General features: G+C 28.6%; 2 protein-coding genes across 3 annotated transcripts; both read right to left on the reverse strand.

Moving 5' to 3' along the window:
* Positions 1-850: 850 nt before the first annotated feature.
* Positions 851-3075, reverse strand: LOC118037332 (protein BREAKING OF ASYMMETRY IN THE STOMATAL LINEAGE). The gene is made up of 5 exons (XM_035043287.2): positions 2807-3075; positions 2219-2583; positions 1966-2070; positions 1572-1735; positions 851-1472 (listed from the first exon to the last, which is right to left on the reverse strand). Exons 1-5 carry the CDS (start codon positions 2892-2894, stop codon positions 1364-1366), a joined length of 831 nt encoding a protein of 276 aa, XP_034899178.1. The 5' UTR covers positions 2895-3075; the 3' UTR covers positions 851-1363.
* A 9230-nt stretch (positions 3076-12305) lies between these two features.
* Positions 12306-16837, reverse strand: LOC118037330 (D-aminoacyl-tRNA deacylase). Of its 2 annotated transcripts, XM_035043285.2 has the most exons (9): positions 16651-16837; positions 16358-16538; positions 16085-16227; positions 14608-14671; positions 14418-14470; positions 14077-14132; positions 13538-13612; positions 13169-13357; positions 12306-12739 (listed from the first exon to the last, which is right to left on the reverse strand). In XM_035043285.2, the coding sequence occupies exons 1-9, from the start codon at positions 16750-16752 to the stop codon at positions 12652-12654; spliced, it is 951 nt and encodes a 316-aa protein (XP_034899176.1). In that variant the 5' UTR covers positions 16753-16837; the 3' UTR covers positions 12306-12651. The 2 variants fall into 2 exon arrangements, with proteins under 2 accessions (XP_034899176.1, XP_034899177.1); XM_035043286.2 differs by lacking the exons at positions 14077-14132; positions 14608-14671.
* Positions 16838-22571: the final 5734 nt, after the last annotated feature.

Raw genomic sequence — 22571 nt, forward strand, 5'->3', positions numbered from 1 at the left:
GTGAGTAAAACAAGAGGCAAAGATTGTTTACCTTCTTGAACGCCTATAGAAAACACCACCTCCTGTATTAGTATCTTGTGAGAACAAGGCTGGTGTGGGTGACATTCACGAGTATCTTCTCCTGAAGGGAGTTGAGGCTGTTGTGGCTATTCATTGAGGCAAAGGCCAGGAAGAGAGTGTGCTATTTCATCATTTAAAAAAGGCAAGAAAGATGTTTGGTTGCAACTGATGTCGCCTCAAAAGTCTTGGATTTTCCTGACATTCAACCCTTAATTAACTATGACATGCCTGCTGAAATTGAGAACTATGTACATAGGATTGGGCGAAGAGGAAGATGTGGTAAGGCTTGAATTGCAACAACTTTTATAAACAAAAACCAGAGTGAGACAACACTTCTTGATCTTAAGCACCTCTTGCAAGAAGCGAAGCAGAGGCTCCTCCTGTTTTGGGTGAGTTGAATGATCCAATGGAAGATGGAGACACAATTACTGCTGCAAGTGGAATCGAAGGGTGTTCTTATTGTGGTGGTCTCGGTCACCGCATCCGTGAGTGTCCCAAGTTGGAGCATCGGAGAGGCCAGCAACTCGCCATCTCCAGGACGGATTATTTCGGGTCTGGTGGTTACAGGGGAGAAATCTGATGTATTTGTACGGTCTTTTCATATTTTTGTACCGTGTTTGTGTTACAGTATAAGAGATCTTTATGCTCTGTTAAATGGCTGGGATACAATGGAGAGGTTATTGTCAACTTTTATGATGTGGAACCTGTAAATGTAGTATAGGATAAAAAGCATTGGAGAAATAGCTTGTTAACAAAAGAAAAATTAGAATATATCTTGCCCTGTTCATCGAATTGTCATGTCGCTTGCACAAATTTATCCATTGATATCATGAACTGCATACTGGAGAGGAAGCGAAGAAAGTTCAAGGTCCTAAAAACCACTCCATGCTATTATAGTCGAATCCAATTAAAGTTGAATGTTTAATAAGAAGAGCATTTGTTTATTCTCTCATGTTCTATCTCTACAACAAATACGGGCACTGATAGGATTACTTTGGGACCGATCAATCAATAGCATTGTTTAGGTTCCTGTCTTTATGCTTCTGTCAAAGGCTTGCAATAACCTTCAACTTCCTCGCAATTAGATGGGAAACTCTAGTTGATCCTCAACTTTGGTGCTTACAAAAACCTCTCCAAATACTTAATCAAATACAAACGAACCAAGTCCTCGCATGCTAGCATTGACAGCTACTGTGATTAAGAAAATCGAAAATTAATAATAATTATTTAATGTAGACCTAGTATATCCAGAAGAAGAAAAAGTAAGAAAAACTAAGAGGGAGAGGGAGAGGGAGGACAAGTTTCAGAATCTACAACACTGAAAACGAGCACAGGGGGCCTTGTGCTTCCTTGCATGAAGGCTCTCTGATTTTGGCATTTGCACAGGACTGCCTATCAGCTCCCAATGCATTCTGCATCATTTTAATTGATCATTTAACAAAGTTAGTATCTATCCAAAAATTATACGATCCAAGTTGAGAAGAAACAACATGCACGTTTAGTTAGCTTACACTGGAAAGGAAAAAGATTCTGTACTGCTTCCATCTGATTGATTCGAGTCGCTAGATTTAGCAGATACCGTCCCGCAGTTGTCAATCTCTCCAATATGGCACCACCTTGTTCTAGCATTACAAGGTGAGTCTAGACCGGAATGGCTGTCAGCTTCTTCCTCCTCCTATTGAGAAATAAAATAAAAAAATTAAATTTGATGCTCTAACCCAATCCATCCACTTCACAAAGCCAACAAGTTTCGTTGCTGTTAAATTCATAGCAATCAGTCCTACGTGTTATTCCAATAGAAAATATGTAGCATGTCATGTAATTTTCTACGTGATTACTTCAGTTTTCCAATCCTGGCATGTAAATTTTGTTCTAACTATTGAAAAAGAGAGAGAGTGTTTTTACGTTTTCAACAGGAGTCATCTCTGTCTCGTGTCCATTTACAACATTTGACTTCCTCTGATGGCTGCTGCTCTTCCTAACTGTTTCTGAAACCTCTACACAGTGAAGCTGTTTTGGCATAGTAAAAAGATCGAAGAGCATAAATATTGAAGCTTTCATTTGTAATTTTGCACTGAATCGATTATACTTGCCTTGTTAGCTCAATATCTAACCTTTTGCAGAACAGAAAATGAAGAAATGGTTGCCCAGTGCTCACCTTTCGATTGACAGACCTTGGACTTGTATTATTAGCAGTGAAATGAAGAAACGTTTCTGGCGACTTGCATTCCTTCACAACATCAAAACCACCATCCTCTCCAAAACAAAAAACAATGTATTCCTCATCTTGCAAGTGGGGCCGGCATGAGTCCCTGCTATTGCAACTTTGCACTGAAACACTACCTGTACTGTTAGCAGTAGCCTGTGTTGAACCAGGAGTTACCTGTCTGAATTTTTTATTGTTTTTCGATAATTTTTTGTTTCTTTTATTGCCACCACTAGTGCTGTCTTTTTTCACGCCAAAAACCATGTTTCTGATTGGTAGTTTACATGATGGATTGGGAAACGTTTCCTGTTCATCATCTGTAAGGAAACAAAAACATACAGAACGCGAATATGAGGAAACGCTAAAGAACAGCAAACAGAAAGAGAAATCAACACAATGCTAAAGCTGATAGTTTTTGCATGAAAATTGCTACAATGTTAAAAAACTAGTACTTCTACACAACCAATGTGCCCGAATTTTATTATTTTTTCTTTTAAAAAAAAATAACCGATCAAGCTCAAGTAGAATTCTTGTGGGTACCTAAAGAAAACCTGCAAGCCAAGAAACAGGACGCCCAGTCCCTCACTCTCCATCTAACAAGCCTGGTCATAGTCAATGGTGTGGACATTTTTTATTTTTTTTTGACAGTTACGAAAATGCTCTATCCTCTTTTCAAGAAAAAAAAACAGTAGATGAGAGGAAATGGGGACAGGAGAGGGAAATGGAGGCTTTTGAATTTGAAAAAAGTAGAAGAAGTGCACGAATAAATTAGGGAGTGACAGGCACTCAGGCAGTGTGAAACAATTATGACCTTGAGACGGTTATGATTCTAGATATGGTAAAAAGAGAGAGAAATTGAAGGAGATAATGACATGGTTGGCAACCTTATTGCCAATCAAGGCTTTGGCATTAGCTGTTGTTTTTCTCTCTTTTTTTTTTTTTTTTTTTTTTTTTTTGGTCCTCGAGAGAGCACTCAAATTCTTGACAGGTGGGTTTTAATTAGTTTAGCTACCAAAAATCTAAACGTTGTACCAAATGAGTTGAGACTGCCTCTTCTTTTACAATTTATGTCCCATAAATTTCGATGTGAACAAAAACTTGACCGTTGATTTCTTTTCTTCCTCTTCTCTTTTTAAGAACGGAAATGGGAGCTGTCTTAAAATATTGTCATTGGCCTATAAGATCTCATTGACACTTCAACGCTTTGTCTCCCCCGTTTTATCTTTCACTTTCGTAGAAACTAGATTTTTTTTATTTTATTTTGCATTAAAATTAAATTTCTACGATTCAATTTCATAACCTTTTCTAAAATTAAAACCTTAAATAATAATATAGAATTCATCAATCAATGTAGAGAAAAGAAAATGGAATTTGCAAGAAAAGAAGACTTTATTAAATTGTAATACAAAAGGCTCCTTATTCATTGATATCCACATTAATACTATTGAGAATTTTCTCTCTAAATAAAATAGAGTTTTTTTTATTCATTGTACATGCCCAAACTCTTATTATTTTGTCCGTTTTTACTTGTTAGAGTGTGAATCCTGATCACTTGATTAATAGGTAGACTATTTGTTTAATTCCTGTGGTCAATCAAGATTTTTTTTTTTTTTTTTGAATGCGTTTGGGAACGCGGTTGAAATTCGTTTCCCATAAAATTCAAAAAAAAAAATTTGCTAAAACTTAATACATTTTGTACGTTTTCAGATCGTTTTGAAGTGCTGATGTCAAAAATAATTTTTAAAAAATAAAAAAAATTATTGGCATGTATTTTGACATAAAAAGTTATTTGAAAAGCAACTACTACCATACTGCCAAACATACTCTTAATATGATTGATTTTATTGCACCGGTCAATTTCAAATTCCTTCTTATATTTTCTTTTGATAATTATTATCATGAATTATATAAAAATACTTGAGTGATTATGAAAGGATTCATTACCCTAAATGAATTAGAAAAATATTTTATTTGTTTTCAAATAATATTAACTTAGAAATCCTTTACTAAGGTGAAATAAGATTTAACATGACAAACATACTTCATACTTTAATGTTAAATCAAAATATTATTGATGAAAGTATATTAATTATACTGAGAAACCAATCATTAAAAGATTAAGTCAAACCACTAATGATTTTTTTAATATTTTAGGGATCATGACACGTTGCTAGACAATGTACTTGATCTTCAAGTATAAATTAGTTAATTGTATAATTGATAACAAATTAAATTGTTAATCTATTTAATTATAATTATATTTTATATTTTGACCAACATATTAGAAACCTAATAAGCCACAAACATTAAAAATTATTAGTCATAATTAAAATGGGATAATTTAATTAAGTATAACTTGATTAAAATATATTTTAGAAATTTAAAACTAAAATATAATTAATATAAAAATTATATTTCTAGATCTAGAAAAATCTAGTAAAGACTTGATTGAGTTAATTTCTAAAATATTTCTAATTTAATATATGGATATTATTCAAGGAAAAAATCAATATTTTATCAATTTATATATTTTTATTTATTTCTCTATAAATAGTAAGTTATGCTTTTTATTTTTTAGAGGTTGTTTATTAGACAGTAAAACTATAAAAACACAAAATTAGAGGTAACACTATAGACATGGCAATCTTTCTCTTCTAAATAAGGATTTAGAAGATTTCTCATTGATGGTTCGTGACCGTTACCATTGAGAGACAAATAATTGAACGAATTTGATTTTGATAACCCAAGTTTTTAAATAATTATTTAAAGCTGAAAAAAATTAAATCTTCGAATAATAAATCCGTAAATAACTCTAGATTTTAAAAACTCCTAAATAATTTTATTTTATAATTTTTGCTGCTCGTATAATATTTGAGAAACCATATATGGCCACCAAATTGTAGCGGATCAGTAATTTAACAATGTCACATTGTATCCAATTATGGCCACCAAATCCAACCATTAACAGTTGAGTCACCCACCAACCGACTGTCCATATTAACTCAGTCCCTCGAATATTGATCTTTTGTTTAGTTAACTCTTGTTAATTGATTTGCTGATTTTGCAGGTTACTTGTAACCATGATTTTTTAAAAAATATTTTTATTTAAAAATATATTAAAATTTTTCAAAATTTATTTTTAATATCAGCATAATAAAATAATTTAAAAATATAAAAAATATATTTTAAATTTCAAATTCTTACAAAAACAAAAACAAGTGTCTTCAATTCTAACAACAGAATTTATTACAGCCACAACCTATAATAAATTGACGCTAAAAAATAACGTCCAAGTTTGCCTTCCCTTCTTTAACAGACACTGACAGAGGCTCAAAGCATTTATCACTTCATGTCACTCATGTGCATCACATGAGCGACCCAATTAATGTCCAATTCCTTAACATTTATTATAGAAATACCAAATTAAAAATTAGAAGATCGAAGTTTAAAACTTGGGAAAACCAAGTGATCAATTACAAATTGGTACAAAAAAAATTCTCTTTGATCCACCAACTTTCCTTTGAATTCCTCTTCAGTACATTCAATTTTACAAATTTTATTTTTTTAGTTATTGAGTTTGAAAAATAAGAGAGAGTTGCTTCCTAATGAGAGAAGAGAAAAAAAATTATTGATCGAACCCATTGCATAAACTAAAAAAAGTTAATCTTAATGTTCATAAATTTTATTAATAAGAATAGTTTTATTTGCGTGTTTTTTAACATTTTTATTGTCAAAAAAAGTAAATTGAGGCTTGAGAACTTTTTATGAATCAAGTTGAGTTTTTATTTTTATTTTTCAACCAATTCAATATTAATTTATGATTATAAATTGATTTTTGATGTCTACAGATGGTTTTGAACTTTTTGATGTTCTATTAGTATTTTTAGATTTAAAAAGAGTTTAAAATGATTTTTTATCATTTTAGTTGGAATCCATGACTTTCTAACAATCTAAGATGGTCAAAATCAAACTAGAAAAGACATGTCATCTGGTTGTTCTAAAAGAAAAATGAGCTAGGCATAAGGGACTTGGCTCTTATTTTCTTTTTTAATGAAAAAAAAAATTTAATTAAATTAATTAAAAATATTTTAAAAAAACTATTTCATTAAATACCATTCAATTTTGCTTTTTTTTTTTCAAATGAGATTACGATAATTGTTTATGATATTAGGAGGCATTCTTTTTACAATATTTCATGATTATTTTTTATATTTTTTATGAAAGTTTAATTAAAAAACTAATTATAATTAAAATAAAATAAAATATATTTAAGATATTTTTTCATTAAATATGGATTAACTCAACATTTATTTTTGAATGATATTCTTCCCTTTAATGATATTAGTAATTATTTTGTTAATTATTCTATGTGAACCTCCTATGCATATTTTTTTTATATGTTTGTGATCATTAATATTTTTTAAAAATAAAGTTCAAGTTATTATATTTATTGTTAATATCTTTTTTTAATTTCTTTTACAAGTTCAATGAACTATACTTTTTATAAAAAAAAATATTTTTTGGGTTCATAAAAAGAAATATTACATGAATCATAAAAAAAAAAAAGGTTTGAAAAAAATACGTTTTATTCTCCATGATTTTATTGATTATCTTTTCTATGATTTTCTTTATTTAAACTATATAATTAGTAAAAAAAAAACAAATAGGTTTTGAAAATTTCTCCGCCCAAGTAATATATCATTGTTTTCTTTCCTAATGCATTCACCTATAAGGTATCAAGATATTTTGTTTCTTTTGTATTAAAACTTGCATTTAAGTTGTTTAAAAAATAATTATTGTAGTAAAAAAAAGTGCATTGATGAGATAACAATGTTGATTGAAGAAAAACTTTTTTTTATCTTTATTTCAAATCATTTTTATTTTTTATTGATTTTAATTGCCTTTGATTTTTATAAGATTTAAAACCCATAAAAATATATTTTTTATTGAAAATAATTAATAAAAAAAAGATACATATACTAGAAAATTATTATTTTTTCAATGAAATTGAAATTATTACTTTTTTTACAAGAAAAAAATTTTATTATTGTATAATTAAAAAATAATTTGAAAAGCTCCTCGCAATCAAATATCTTAATGTGTATTTTTGTCTTAATTTATCAATTTAATTTTTTATTAGAGTTAAAAAAATTAACATGTATAAATTTTTAATTTATTTTATTAAATAAACATATTATTTTTTCGATTCACAACAAGAATTTTTCTTGATGATAAAAAACATATTGTTATTGCTTTTAATTTTTTTGAAAAAAAAAAAAACTTTTAATCCAGCCCGGAGCTCTAGCACGTGACTAGTGACAACTAATTTACAAGTCTTCTTTTACAATTGTAGGTAGAAATTAGAATAATCAAGGAGGGGTATTTTAGGGGATGCATTGTTTTGAGACGAAACTTCTTCTCCTCCGTCAACAACACACAATTTAGCTAGTTAAGGTTCAAAGAACAGAAAGAATTTTTACTCCTTGGCGCAGACATCTCGTGACAGGCAAAACATGCCTCGTTTCTTCAATTTCAAGCTTTGACTCGGCTTTAAACTTGAACAAGCTTGGTTTTGCGTGACCAGAGCATCAATCCAACAGTAAACAATTTAATAGAAGGAGGGTCATATCATAATAAATTATTAATGTAAACAAAATATATTTATTTTGTGAAGCACAGTTTTAATTAAAATACAATATCATTCCTTGTTAATGCAAGTTCTTTTCTCAATTCTTGATGTGTTGTTCTGTAAGTTCGGTTTCAAGAGATCAATCCTTCTCAATGGGAAACAAATATACAAAATTGAGTAACACTGTAACAAGCATGAAGATATTTGGAAAGAAAATTCGGCAGATTAATTGCTAAATGGATGGGTAGAAAGGGTTTTTACTGGATACAAATGAACTTCCATAGGGTTATCTACTTAGCTAATACCTAAACAAAAGAGAAATTCAAGCTCAAATTTGAAAGATTTTAATTTGATAATTTTAAATTTCAATAGGACTAGATCTTGCTTATGTGTCAATTGCAAGTGTTTTGATGAAATCAAGCCATCCATTCTTCTTCATCCCCCAAGGGATATCCCTAGCACCTTCCATAGCCTTCCTCTTTGTCTGAAAATAAATCTTCTTCTCTGTCCTCTCCCAGGGCTAGGATGGTTACAATTCCACCCCCATTAAAAAAAATCTTGCCTTAAGGTGAGGGCATGTTCCCTTTGCCATCCTTCTTTAATTATTTAATTAGAAACCAAACTTAATTTTTACAAAGTGAATTGGTTCAAATCAAGAGTACAACCGCAAAAACATTAAAGTTTTGGGATCAATAAAGAGCTAAATTTAAGAAATTCACAGTCAAGTATAATTTTAAAAAAGGCACCGAAATATGAGAACTCAATTGATTGAAATCAAGGGTGAAGTTGATGAAAATTAGAAGTTTAATGATCAATTGAGGGTCAAATTGCATAAATCCCAGATCAAGGACTAATGTGAAAAGAACACTAAAATTCAGGGATGACATTAAAGTTCAGCAAGAGTAAAATTGTATAGAATTAAAAGTTTAAGGTCAATTAGGGGTGCAATTGAAAGAAATTAAAAGCCAAAGAACCAAATTGAAATCTGACCAAATTCCTAAATTAAAACTCTAAATACCAAAAATGACATCGTTTTGAAAACAGTACAAAAAAAGAACCAGATAACGCTTCGTCTAGTTACTGTTCATTGTCTTTTTCCTTTGTCACCTACAAAGCTAATTGGGTGGCTATATTTTTATGACATTTAATGCTTCATCTCTCCGTCAAATTTGACAAAACTTGAATGCAAACGATAACCTGATATTTGACTACACCCTAGCATAGTCTTTTTTCGCCAATTAACATCACAGCGGCCTCAACATCGGCCTAAAGTTGTCAACCCAACTAGTCTTTCTGTAACAACTTTTTCAAGCCATGATTGAAACTTTGAACCCACAGTTGAGATCCTTCTGGTTCGAGTCAAAGGCCAAGATTTGGCAGCACAAAAAACAACACGTCCCTCTTCCCCCTATTCCATGCCCTGAAGGAGGAGAAATGAGAGCCCAAAATTGCTAAAAAAATCAGCTTTTCTTCCTAGAGTTTTTCTTTCTTCTCCGCCAACCATCTTCTTCCACTTCTTTTATCGTGCCTCTACCATCAATGTCACTGCCAACAATGCATTGACCTTCCCAGCACCATACCATTGGCCACCCCCCCACCCCCTGCATGGGCTGGTAACCTTTTTCATCCTTTTTAGCTGTAAAAATTATAGTCATTTGCATGTAGAACGACAACCCATTCTACATGTAAATGAAATATAGTTAACATAGTTGTTAAGCCAAGTCAGCAACCATGTGGGTTATGGGCTGGATCCATTTCAGCCCAGCCCAGATGGTTGGGTCAGGTCCAACCCATCCAAAAAAAAAAAAAAGATTTGTTGGGTTGTCAATTTGCCCAACCCGACCCCTTTCGGCCCAACCTAATTTATAATAATAATAATAATAATAATATATGATAATATGATTAAAATTAATATAAAAAACAAAACAATTCCAAAAAATTTCAAAAGTCCTTTAAAAAAATTTGTGATTTTTTTTTCATGTTTTTCTATCAATTTTACATAATATTGAGCTATATATTTACAATGTATGATACAGATCCGGTATTAAAATATCTACTTTTCTCCAAAATGTTTCTAATTTTTTTTGAAATTTTTAAAAAATTCTATAAAAAAATTAAATTAATTTCTTTTTTAAAAAAAAATACATATGGTCAAATCCTAAAAGTTTTCTAAGCATACTTTTTTATAAAACAAACAAAAAAGCATCTTTCTCATGTTTCAAAATGCAAAAATAGATATTATAACTAGTTGATGGTTATCTAATAGAGTTTGACTAAAATATCAAAAACCCTTCATCAATCATTTTGTTCACTTTATATTTGAAGTGTTAGGATTTAACTATAGACTTTAATACTTGAGGGTGTAAAAGTATACAATAAAGTATACCCTTAGATATTAAAGATACAAAAACAAAATAAATAAATAAATACGATGCTAAAATTTAGACTTTAAAGTAGTTAGAATTTAACCCTATAAGGTAGAGACTCTCTTACAAATGAAGATTTGTCTTAGACCTTAGAAAAAGACCAACAAATAGAAACTTGACCTAGAAAAATAATCAAACAACAATACAACTTACTTTAGATAGGGTACATTAGGGGTGATGCGTCTTCCCCTTGCACAACTAGTCATTTCCCTGGATTCTCGTAAACCATAGGTTTTCTAGTAACTATAATACTAGGTAGCGACTCATGAACCTTACAATCATAATTTTATCATCAAACCAATAATAAAACCAACCAATTCAGCAGGATCTATATTGCAATTTTCTCAAGTCTCGAATTCAAGATTTGCAAATTTCAATTTTGCATCACTAACAAAAACTTGCGATTTCAACTTTACTTCTTTTTTTCATATACTGATTTGGTAGTAGGAAAACTTAACTGGAACTTTTGGTTTTTTTTATATTAGCCGCAACAATTCAATAATTGAGAAACAACAAGAAAACAATGCAAAAATTTTAAGATAGATAGATAAAACCTGATTTTAGAATCTTGCTCTAATATCAATCGATGTGAACCTGGAGGATAAAAACCCTAAAACCCATAACATGAAAAAATACAACTCAAGAAAGTTAAAATCAAATTGATAAAAAACTCAACCCAATGATTTCTTGAACTAAGAAAATTATTAGATAAAATGCATTAACTCATTGATTATAAAGAAATCAAGAACTGAAAGTATAAGGAAGAACACCATAAAAACAATTAATCTTTAACAAGTCATTGAATAGTTCAATAAAGAACCAAGAGAATGAGCAACCTTGCCACACAAAACATTATTTATGAATAATAAGCAATCTATATAAAAAAAAAAATAACCTTAAATACAAGTTAAATAACCCTATTTATACTAGATAAAACATCTTAAACAAAACTAAAAAAATAACAAAAGAGTTCTAAATAGAATAAGAAAAATAATCATAAAACAACTACGAAATTAAATGTAATTTTTGCAAGGCCTTTCCAAATCTGATTGCGATGAAATTTTAACCATATAAAAAAACAAGACATAAAATCTTCTAGTAAAATTTCAAGCTCAATCCAACATTCGGATCAAAATTTATACTTATTAGTGTAAAAATATGCATTAAAAAAATAAGCTTAAAATTGACTTTCCTTATCCAATCCGCAAGCTACCCATATTGGTATCCTTGAAAATTAGAAATTCTTTGCAAAACAATACTCCCAAGCTTCTGACTTTTTTTCCTTGCAAAAAATAGGACTTCCAATGTTGTCAAAGTTGTCAACTCTAATGTTGTCAAAGTTGTTACTCCTAAGAAATTCTTGTAAAAGAAAGATTTTTGCCTAATTGGTATTCTTGAAAAGTAAAGAATTTTAATTGGTATAATGTTTTGTAAAAATCCACAAAATCATATAGAAGACAATCCTTTTTTGATAGTCTTTTTTTTTTTTACTTTCCTTATTTGCTAGTAAATTTTAAACCTAACTTCAAAAATATCACTTTCTCGTATGAATCAATTACTAGGTTTATTATATATAAATAAAAAACTTGAAATGTTTAATTTTTATCCTAACTAAAATTCGCAACAAATTCTACCTATATCTTTAATTATAACCCAAACAATATATGAAGATTCAATCTAATAAATTTACAACTTTTTAATCTAAACATCTTGAATCAACCCAACCAAATCAATTACTCTTAGATCTTGTTAGTTTTAAACCTTATAATTACTCTAATTAATATCTCTAATGGATACATTGATGATACTAACAGATTCTTCTCTTGTTAGTTTTAAACCTGTAATTAGTCTAATTGAAGCCTCCAATGGATACTTTAATATGCTCTCTAATGGATATATTGATAATGCTTGCTGATTCTCAACATAAATTAGTAAAAAAGGGAAGTTTTCAGTACTGGTTTGAGGTAGTCCAAGCTTCACAAAATTAAAATTAAAAGTAATTCTATTTAGCTAATAGAGAAATTCATACAAATTCAAACTCAAATTTGAAAGATAATACTCTAATAACTTTCAATTTAAATAAGACTATATCTTGCTAAGGTGTGCATTGCAAGTGCTTTGATGAGATCCAGCCATCCATTCGTATTCATCCCCCAATATATATCCTAGCTTTTCCAGCCCTAACACCTTCCAGAGCCTTCCACTTTATCTGAAAAGAAATCTTCTTCTTCATCCTCTCCCTGGCTAAGATCGTTACACAAGAGAATTGAAACAAAGTATGAATCCTTTCAAATATAATTGGTTTTTATTCAATAGTACTGACACACTAATTAAGAAAAGTCACTGGCTTTCCCAATCTTTATGTTCTGCTCCACCAAGAAAGTTGTGACGACATTCCTCTGCCAGCTCTTAAAACTCCTGCATTCACCAATAAAATCGATAGCATTAGGAAGATAAAGTTTTTAGAAAAGAAGACGAAAATAAGCATCACAAAGCATCAGATGCAAGTAGCTCATTGTGCTTTGAGGGGGGAAATATGAATTTTACTTGAAATCCAACATATTCAAATTTGCACAAAGATAAACAACATATACAACTCTTGTCAACTTCATTTTATTTAAATTAAATTAAACAAATGCAGACTGAGTGTTTTTCAAAACTGTCTAACAAGGCCATGCCTCTTGACAAACTCTTTTTCAGTCATTTCTAGATTAACATTGTGTTCACACACAAACTGCAGGTCTGTATACTCTATAGATCGCAATGATCAAAGCAATTAAGGTAAAAGTGGTTTTGAGAGGATATGACACTAATCACAAATGAAAATTCGTTCATGGAATGACAAACTTGTGATCAAGATGTGCTAGAATTTCTCCCCCAGGGAAAGCTGATTTAGTAGCCTCAAATGCAACTTTGATTGCTTCTTTCCAAGTTCCGTGCACAGCCTCAGTACTTAGTTGTGTTTTTGATTGACCAGGATCTTCCATTGGCAAGGAGTATCCAGAAAGCAAATGGCCTACCCAAACACCATCTTTTCTGAAAATGGAACATTAAAATAAAAAATAAAATTTGTCATCTTGATAAACAGCCATCCATTTCCATTCAAAAAAACAATACCCTCAATTCAGGAGCATAATTACTGTGATGATGTAAGGTACAAAATAATTACTCAGCCGTCTAGATAGATAGAAAAAAGATGCCAAGATGGAAACTTACAGAACAATGTCCGTGTGCCGGGGCGCATAATGCCCGCCACCTATTCCAAGAAGGATTTTGTTGCTACCACCATTCCTGAATCAATAGAAGTATCAATTTTGCAAATGAAAGTGTAAATTTGAAGGGTTTCGGGACATAATAACTGCTCTATTTCCCCCTTCATCTATCTATCTTTTGGTATGAAGTTTTTTTTCTTTTACCCTTTCCCTTTCCAAACCAAGAGAGGGTCATCACATGAAGAAATGGTAAGCAAGCTTCAAACACTTGCATTCACTCACTGTAATATAACATGGAAATCATTCATGACACATGCAGAAAAACCTTAGGGAAACCAGAAAAGTATTCCCAGATTATTCATGCCTAACAATCAGGAGTACCAGGAGTAAAACAAATTCCCTTTGATTTAAAAAAAATGGAAAGTCATCTACCCACTCCATATCTTGTTGCTTAAGAAAAATAAGTTGCAATTCATTACTTTAAAACTATGGAATTATCTATTCATTCCATATCTTGCTGCTAGAGAATAATGAGTTATGTACCTGCCCCAGTCTCCCTCAGCAATTCCTCCTCCAAGACCCAATCCTTCCCAGACTAACTTCAAGCACCAAACAAATTATATCACTAAACTGGGTAAAAATCTTTATTATCACTTCAAAACTCAAACATAACACTAGTCATGCTGCTTTATAGCTCATTCATAGGCAAATGAAAGAGAGAACTGGATTGTGATACTATGAATGATTCAAAGTTAAAACTTTCCAATCAAATGCAAAAAAAAAAGTGAACTCAGCAGGTAAGTAATGTCTTGAAAGCATGCAATTTAACTATAGCTAGGCCACTGCATATAAAATATAGCTTATTCTGACCAACAAATACCCACCAATGCAATGGCCTGTGCAGCATCCTGCCTCCCCCAGTATTCTTCTGTGCTACCTAGTGAAAATGGAAAAGGAAATCAACAATTAACTAAACCAGGAAAAATCTACAGCACAAAAGGTCAATGGATTGTAAAACCAAAAATAACAATCCCATAATGAATAAAGCCAAACTAATCAGTGGTAGAAGCTTACCAATCTCCACAAACATGGTTGGCGAATTAGTTAATGGCCCATGATGTGTGGCTTCTAATGTAACCTAAAACATGATAGAAAAATTGAAAAAAGTCAGTATGTTTCAACTCTTTTGGTGAAAGGGGGAAGAAAAGGAAATGCACAGCCACAATAAAGAGATTTTTTTGTACCCACTAATCCTAATACTCATGATTATGATTAAACTAGAGCATAAACTAGTTAATGAAAAAGAATTAATCAATAAATGCAGTTGGAGATTAAACTAAATGCAACGATTATCAGAAAGTTCCTCTAGGCTATGGTTGAATCTCTTCCCATTGAGTCATCTTGGGCTTCCTTTAGATGTGCATTCCAAGGCAATTTCAGTGCAAGATTATATTATTTAGCTTCAGTAAAGAAGCAGGAGCATGTGGAAGAGGCAGTATCCCTGGAGGTGTACAAAATTACTTGCATTATGAGCACGCAACCATGTTTGCCTACATTTTTTTTCTTCATTTCCCATTCCAGATTCAGCAGTTCAGGAATCGGAAAAGCTTTGAAGGGATTTCTTGAGGAAGAGAATGGAAGAGGAATTTAAGTGCTACTTGGTAAATTGGTGAGAGCAGTGTGCTCCTTTTGATAAGGATGCTTGAGTGCTCCTGATTGGACAGGAACTCAGTAAAGCATGATAGTTTTTGGAGGAGACTTGTAGTTGCCAAAAGCAGGGAAGGTACAGGAGGCTGGTGTTCCAGAGGAGTTAAGAGTTCTCAAGGTGCTAGCTTATGGAACACTATTACAAATGGTTTGGATGTCTATATTAATAGAAATAATAGAATCCTGATCTACTATAATGTTTGGCATGGGCAATCAACCTTTAAAGTGAATTTCCTGATTTCTTCTCCTTAACTTCAAATGAAAAAGGCAACAACAGCTAGCTATAGTGCGTGGAGGATGGTGATCAATTGGATTTAAGATTTAGAAGAGATTAATTACGACATGACCGGAACTTAGATGCAATAAATCCTCCACTGGTATTGCTGTATCTAGGGAAGAATATCTGGGCACTGACAGCTAGATGTAAATGAATTTATGATCTAAAGATATCCCAGGAGTCTTTTTAAGAGGTTCAAGAGAGTTGTATTTTGAAAGCTAAATATTTGAGGAGAAGATATAAGATTAAAATAAGTTGGAAATTTCTGTGCAGATCTAATTGAGAAGTTATACATCATTTACTTTGAGATTGCCCATAACCAACTATATTGCACAACTTATTACTATCTCTAGTCCTTAAGGGTTAATTCAGCATAAGTAACTCAAAATGAAAATCAAGAATCCAAACCTGTTAGGATTATCAAATGAACACAGCACACAAATCGCAAACAATCAAATGAAGAATTTCCAATTTATATGTATTGTCAACACAACACACGCGTCGCGGGATTCTACAATCACGGTTATACAAATGTATCTTAACATCAAATGTTAATTAACTCATTACCTCGAATTCAGGAGTTAGTTTATGTGATTCAGCAATAGTCCTCAAGAGCCTCAACCATGGTCCTATCCGAGGATTTGGAGGTGCTGCCCATCCTGGCTTCCCACCAGCAACAAGAACCTCTCCTTCACCAATATGTGGAGTACCTAAGCCAAGAATGCAAATCCGAACAAACATTACATTCTTCATTGCATTATTGTTTCCCCTTTGAATCCATAAGGCTAACAAACAAAGAACCAAACAGTAGTACAATAAAATGAATGTTAATTAATATACCAATTGGATGGACCGTAAGAGATGGCCGACTAGAAGAAGCAGCATGCTTGCTAAGAAAAATGATCTCATCGACTAACTCGCCGGTTGCCTCCTCCCAACGTTTATCTAAGTGATCCTCCTTAACAAGACTGTTATCCACTTTTATTAGCCTCACTTCCTTGTTTACAAAACTTACGGCATCCTAACAAACACACCATAGAATTCACGTCAGTCAGTCAGTCTCTTGTTTAAACTTTAATTAATTTTGTTGAAAGAAAATAAAGCAAGAAAAGCAGAGGGTGAGAATTGCTGACCTGCAAGGAGGGGCCAGTGTGCCAACCGGGCATGGCTAGAAGAGCCGAGGCTGGGCCTATGGATGCTGGATCTGAGGTGGTCGCCACCAACAGGATCACCATTCTCTTTTCTCTTTCCTTTGATAACAATTTCTTCGCGGCAGACGAATTCTTTGGAGAACACAGGAGACAGGACTGGACATCTGGTTTCCGCGTGACTATTTAAGTATTTATTGAGTTTTTTTCTTTTTTCCACTTTTTACAAAGGCAAAGTTCAAATTGAATTCTTCAAGCTTATTTTTTATTTTAAAAATGTTATTTTAATTATTTTTTTTATTAATTCAAATTATTTTAATATACTAATATTATAAATAATTTTTAAAAAATAAAATAATATTATTATTTTAATATATTTCAGAGCTTTTTTAAAAAAATAATTGTCCTCTAATATTATTTTAAAGACTCCCTTCTATTTGCTACACAAAAATAAAAAAAATTAATATTAATTTTTTTTGTAATATTTATTAAATTTAAAAAAAAAAAATATTTAATATCATATAAAAAATAAAATGAATTAAATTTTATCTCTTGTAAATTTAAATTATTTATTAATTAAATTTAAATTAAATATTATAATTAAATTTGGTTCCAAATAAGAAAAAAGACATTTGTATTAGTTTTTTTTTTCATGAATAGATTATTATTAAAAATAAGTTTTGATTTCAATAAAAAAAAATATTTAAAAATGATTTAAATTTTTTATTTAATTAAAAATTAAATTTTTTTATTTTTAATTTATAAAATATAGCTTATACAATATTTTTCTTTAAAAAAGTTGTTTCAAGTCATTTTTTTTATTAAACATACTTCTAATTTAAAATAATTTTTTAAAATTATTTGTGAAAAATAAAATTTTATATTATAAATCATATTTAAAAGTCATAATTTAAAATAGTTAAGAGTTTATATACATTTATTATAATAACTCCTAATAATAAACTTTAAAATTTTTGTTAACAGTTTCTTTGCGGCAGACGAATCCTTTGGAGACCACAGGAATGGGCACCTGGTTTCCGCGTAACTATTTATTGAGTTTTTATCTTTTTCCACTTTTTTTAAAATGCAAAGTTCAAATTGAATTCTTAAACCTTATTTTTTTATTTTAAAAAATTTTAGATTTTTTTTATTTTTTATTTTAATTTAAATTTTTTTATATTTTCAGATTATTTTAATGTATTGATATTAAAAATAATTTTAAAAAAATAAAAAATATATTATTTTAATATATTTCTAAAAAAAAAAACATTTTAAAAAAAGTAATTATTATCATACTCTTCAACATTCTTTATATTATTTTAAAGGCTCCCTTCTATTTACTATATAAAAATGAAAAATTAATATTAAAAATTTTTTAATATTAATTTACTGTAAAACAATATATATTATATAAAAAAATAAATTAAATTTTATCTCATTTAAACTTGTAACTTTAAATTATTTATTAATTAAATTCAAATGAATATTATAATTAAATTTAGTTTCAAATAAGAAAAAAAGACATTAGTATTGTTTTTTTTTCATGAATGGATTATTATTAAAAATAACTTTTGATTTCAATAAAAAAATTTAAAAATGAGTTAAATATTTGATTTAATTAAAAATTAAATTGTTTTACTTTTAATCTATAAAATATAGCTTATACAATATTTTTCTTTAAAAAATTTGTTTCAAGTCATTTTTTTCTATTAAACATAATTCTAATTTAAAATAATTTAAACTAATTTTTTAAAATTATTTATGAAAAATAAATTTTTAAATTATAAATCAAAGTTAAAAGTCATAATTTAAAAATCATGTTAAACATACTCTTAATGGTTAATAGTTAGTTAAAATTTTTTATACATTTATTATAATAACTCCTAATAATAAACTTTAAAAATTTTGTATGATTTTTTATAAGTATGGTTAAAACTAAAACAATATTCTTTATACTATGCTGCCACTCGTATCTTTTTCTTAAAGAAAAAGAAAAGAAAAGAGAACTTATTTTTTATATTGTAGGTAAATAATTGTTTCGATTAAGAAACTATCTTATCATTTTTATTTAAAAGTAAAATTGAATTGATTATATGATAAAAAATAAATAAAATTATATATAAAATTAATAATCTAAAATCATTTTTTATTTTTTATTTTGATTGCTTGTATTTAGTATTATCTATAATTGAAAACTCTTAAGACTTTCCAAATTTATTTATTTAAAAGAAAACTAGCTCGATAAACATTGCATTAAAAATATATGAGTAGTAATTGTAAGAAAAAAAATATTAATTCTTAATCAACAATATTTTTTTAATTTCTTTTTTTTATTACCTATATTTTGTAATATTTATAATCAAAAGCTCTTAAAAAAAGCTCGAAATAAAGCTTGATAAAAAGAAAAACATTGAATCTCATATACTAATATTTTTATTTTTAATAATAAAAAATAAAACAATTCTCCTTGAATTATATTATATTACAATTTGAGTGGATTACTTTTTTCTTAACTAGTTCTTCGTTCAATTATATATATATATATATATAAGGTACATGATATTTTATTTAGGACTCTATTAAAATTAAAAATAAGCATATTAGCGTTACAGTTTTTACAATCCTTTTATTTTAAAAGTTATTTTTTTTTAATACATGTGAGCAACTATTAAAGTTATAAACATGAATAATAATTTTATGCTACTTTTGACTAAGGAATCCTTTATAATATTAGTATAGTTTCTCAAAAGATATAAATCATTTTCTATAGAAGAGTCATAAAAAAATAACCAAAATTCAATATAATAATCTATGAAGTTTTAAAATAATATTATTATTTATGGATTTTAATTATATGTGCGGTGAATATAAATTAAAATATGTTTGAATGGAAATTTTATAAATCATTTTGTTCAAAAGAGTTTTTTTTAATATTATAAGCGATTGTAAAAAGAAATAACGAAAACTTAATGAATCCTTTCTTCCGAAAGAGTCAAATATAATATAAGACAATAACTAAGGAGAACAAATAAGAATACTATGACTTAATTTAATAATTTGATATCATTTTTTAAATTTTAGTTATTTTTTTTCTAAGTTCTTTAGAGTTTAGATAGTAAAGATAAAATATCAATAAGTTACTATATAATTCAGTTCGAGATATTTTTTTATATTATTTAAGTGTTTTTTTATGTATGAATAGGTATATAATGAAAAAACAAGATAAAACTATTTTTGATACACTATATTAATGTTTTAATTTCTTTTTTAATTAGAATTTACATATTGGTATTTGCATATATTTTATAGTCTTGTGTGTGAATTGTTATTTTTTTATATGGAGTATACTAGCTTTTGTGCCTGCCTTTAACTGATAGGCTGAAATATTTTTTAAAATAAAATATATTATTCAGGTACTAAAAATAGGTAAAAAATATGTATAAAAAATTTTATGAAAAATATGTAAAAACTTTAATTAGAGTTAAGCCAACACATGACATTTTATCAAACTTGTGGTTCAAATTATGTGGCTGGAATAAACTAATTAAAAAAGTATTATAAAGCCCTTTTAAAAAAAAAAATATTAACTTTTTAAACCTATGACCCAGGTAATTAAACTTGAAGCATCCAATCTAGAAAAAAATCATGAAGATCAATTTCTAAAAAGATAAATATTAAAATATATATATATATATAATCATAAAAAAAGATTTTAAAACATAACAATTAAAAAAATAAGGATCAAAATCACTACCACTACTATATTAGTAATAAGTAATACCATCACTATTACTATTATTTATAACCACTATTATTATTATTATTATTATTATTATTATTATCACCACCACCATAACTATTGCCAACATTATTATTATTAGTAATAATAGTAGCATTCCTATTATTATTATTATTATTTTAATAATCATTACCACAATCATCATCATTATTACTATTATTGTTGGTATTATTATTGTCATTATCTCTATCATTACAACATATATTATTAATATTTTTATTATAATCACTATTTCTTCTTCTTCTTCTTTTTCTCTCTCATATCATCATCATCATCATCATTATTACTATTATCATCACTAATAATAATAATAATAATAATAACCATGAACTTGATTTGAATGATAGAATTGAAAACTATAAAAATTTCAACAAAAAAACCAAGGAAAACAATAAGAAATTAAAAGAAAAGGGACCAAATCGAAATCATTATTATCATTGAAAAAAAAAAATCATAAACTTGATTTGAAGGATAAAATTGCAATCCATAAAAACTTTGACAAAAAGACAAAGAAAAATATAAGAAAATTAAAGTAGAAGGACCGAATCGAAATATCTTAAATATACAAATTAAACTCCAAGGTTTGAACTGAAAACAAACAAAATTTTAATAAAAGAGAAAATGACTAAAAAACAATAATCAAAATTAAAAGGTCTGAATAAGAAATAATTATAACAATGAGGACTCTAATGTATTTACCTAGGGTTGGGGGGTAAATGAATGAAGAAAAAGAGAGAGGGTCACCGGTTATACACTAGTCATATTTATAGAACATGCATCGTTTATAATGGAAGAAGAGATGGCAAGGAATAAACTAAGATGGTTGAAGCCCATTTTTCATCGATGGAAACCACTGCACGCGCCATCTAAAGTGTGCGGTGGTTCCAATTGACGCGTGCTAACAACTTTTAAATATAAAATTATTATTTTAATGTTTAATTGTGTTACTACCATCAACTAAACTTTGAATTAACAAAAAAAAACTGAGGTTAAAAGACCTAAATCCCCCTAACTACAATGAATTCAATGTCTTGCAGCTAAGGTATTTAAGTAATTAAGAGAGGATTCATCACCAAAAGTGAATTAGAAAAAATGTTTCACATGTTCTAAAATAGTATTGATTATTAAATCATTTCGCAAGGTAAAATGAGATTTGAAAAGGATTTCAAATCTAATTCAAAAAATTAATGACTATAATATTACAAACAAATATGATTAGATATGACAGACACACTTTATTCTAAAATATCTAATTGGAGTATTATTGATGAATGGATAACAATTACACTGAAAAATCAGTTACTAAAAAATTCAGTCAAGCCACTTATAATTTCTCTAATATTTAGGGGATCATGACACATTACTAAATGAGTGCATTTGATCTTCAAATATAAATTAATCAATTATTGAATTGATAATAAATTAAATTATTTAATTTATTTAATAATTGAATCAACATATTAGGAACTTAATGAGTTACACACATTAAGAACCATTAGTAATAAATTAAACTATGATGATTAAAAATAATTTTAGAAATTAAGCACTAGAATTTATTTAATTCAGGGATTATAATTCTAGTTTTAGAATAATCAAGTAGGGTATTAATTGTTTAAATTTATAAAAGTATCCTTAAATAATATATGAATATCATTTAAGATGCAAATAGAGATTTTTTTTTTTCATTTATAGGGTTTTTAGGATTCACTATAAATATAAAATTATGCTTTTTATTTTTTAAAGGTTGTCTATTAGACAGAAAAAACTATTTAAGCCATAAAATAAAAAGTTAGCATTCTAGGCATATCAATCCAATTTCTCATAAATAGGGATTTAGGATATTTCTCATTAGTGATTTCTATAAGTTACAGTTGGATGCTAGACAATTGCACGGCTTATGATTTGTGATAATCTAACTTTTAAAGAATTATTCAAAGCCTAAGAAGAACAGATCTTCATGTAATAAATCTCTAAACATCTCTAGATCTGTCTAACGGAATCCTAGAGACTCTTGAATAATTTTTGTTTTATTGTTTTCGCTACGAGTATGATATTTAGGAACCTAACAATTAAAACATTGAATAGACAAAAATACTATCATGGAAAT

The sequence above is a fragment of the Populus alba genome, chromosome 15 (assembly GCF_005239225.2).
Source record: "Populus alba chromosome 15, ASM523922v2, whole genome shotgun sequence".
In the NCBI taxonomy this organism is placed as follows: Eukaryota; Viridiplantae; Streptophyta; class Magnoliopsida; order Malpighiales; family Salicaceae; genus Populus; species Populus alba.

What these genes read in the sequence shown, in the direction of transcription:
- LOC118037332 (XM_035043287.2), bottom strand. Translation starts at nt 2,894, where the DNA reads ATGTCCACACCATTGACTATGACCAGGCTTGTTAGATGGAGAGTGAGG. An exon ending in GGCTTGCAGGTTTTCTTTAG is followed by an intron (nt 2,584 to 2,806) that starts GTACCCACAAGA and finishes GTTTCCTTACAG; the next exon opens with ATGATGAACAGGAAACGTTT. An exon ending in GAATCTTTTTCCTTTCCAGT is followed by an intron (nt 1,473 to 1,571) that starts GTAAGCTAACTA and finishes AAAATGATGCAG; the next exon opens with AATGCATTGGGAGCTGATAG.
- LOC118037330 (XM_035043285.2), bottom strand. Translation starts at nt 16,752, where the DNA reads ATGGTGATCCTGTTGGTGGCGACCACCTCAGATCCAGCATCCATAGGC. An exon ending in TCTTACGGTCCATCCAATTG is followed by an intron (nt 16,228 to 16,357) that starts GTATATTAATTA and finishes TTCTTGGCTTAG; the next exon opens with GTACTCCACATATTGGTGAA. An exon ending in AACTAACTCCTGAATTCGAG is followed by an intron (nt 14,672 to 16,084) that starts GTAATGAGTTAA and finishes ATCATGTTTTAG; the next exon opens with GTTACATTAGAAGCCACACA.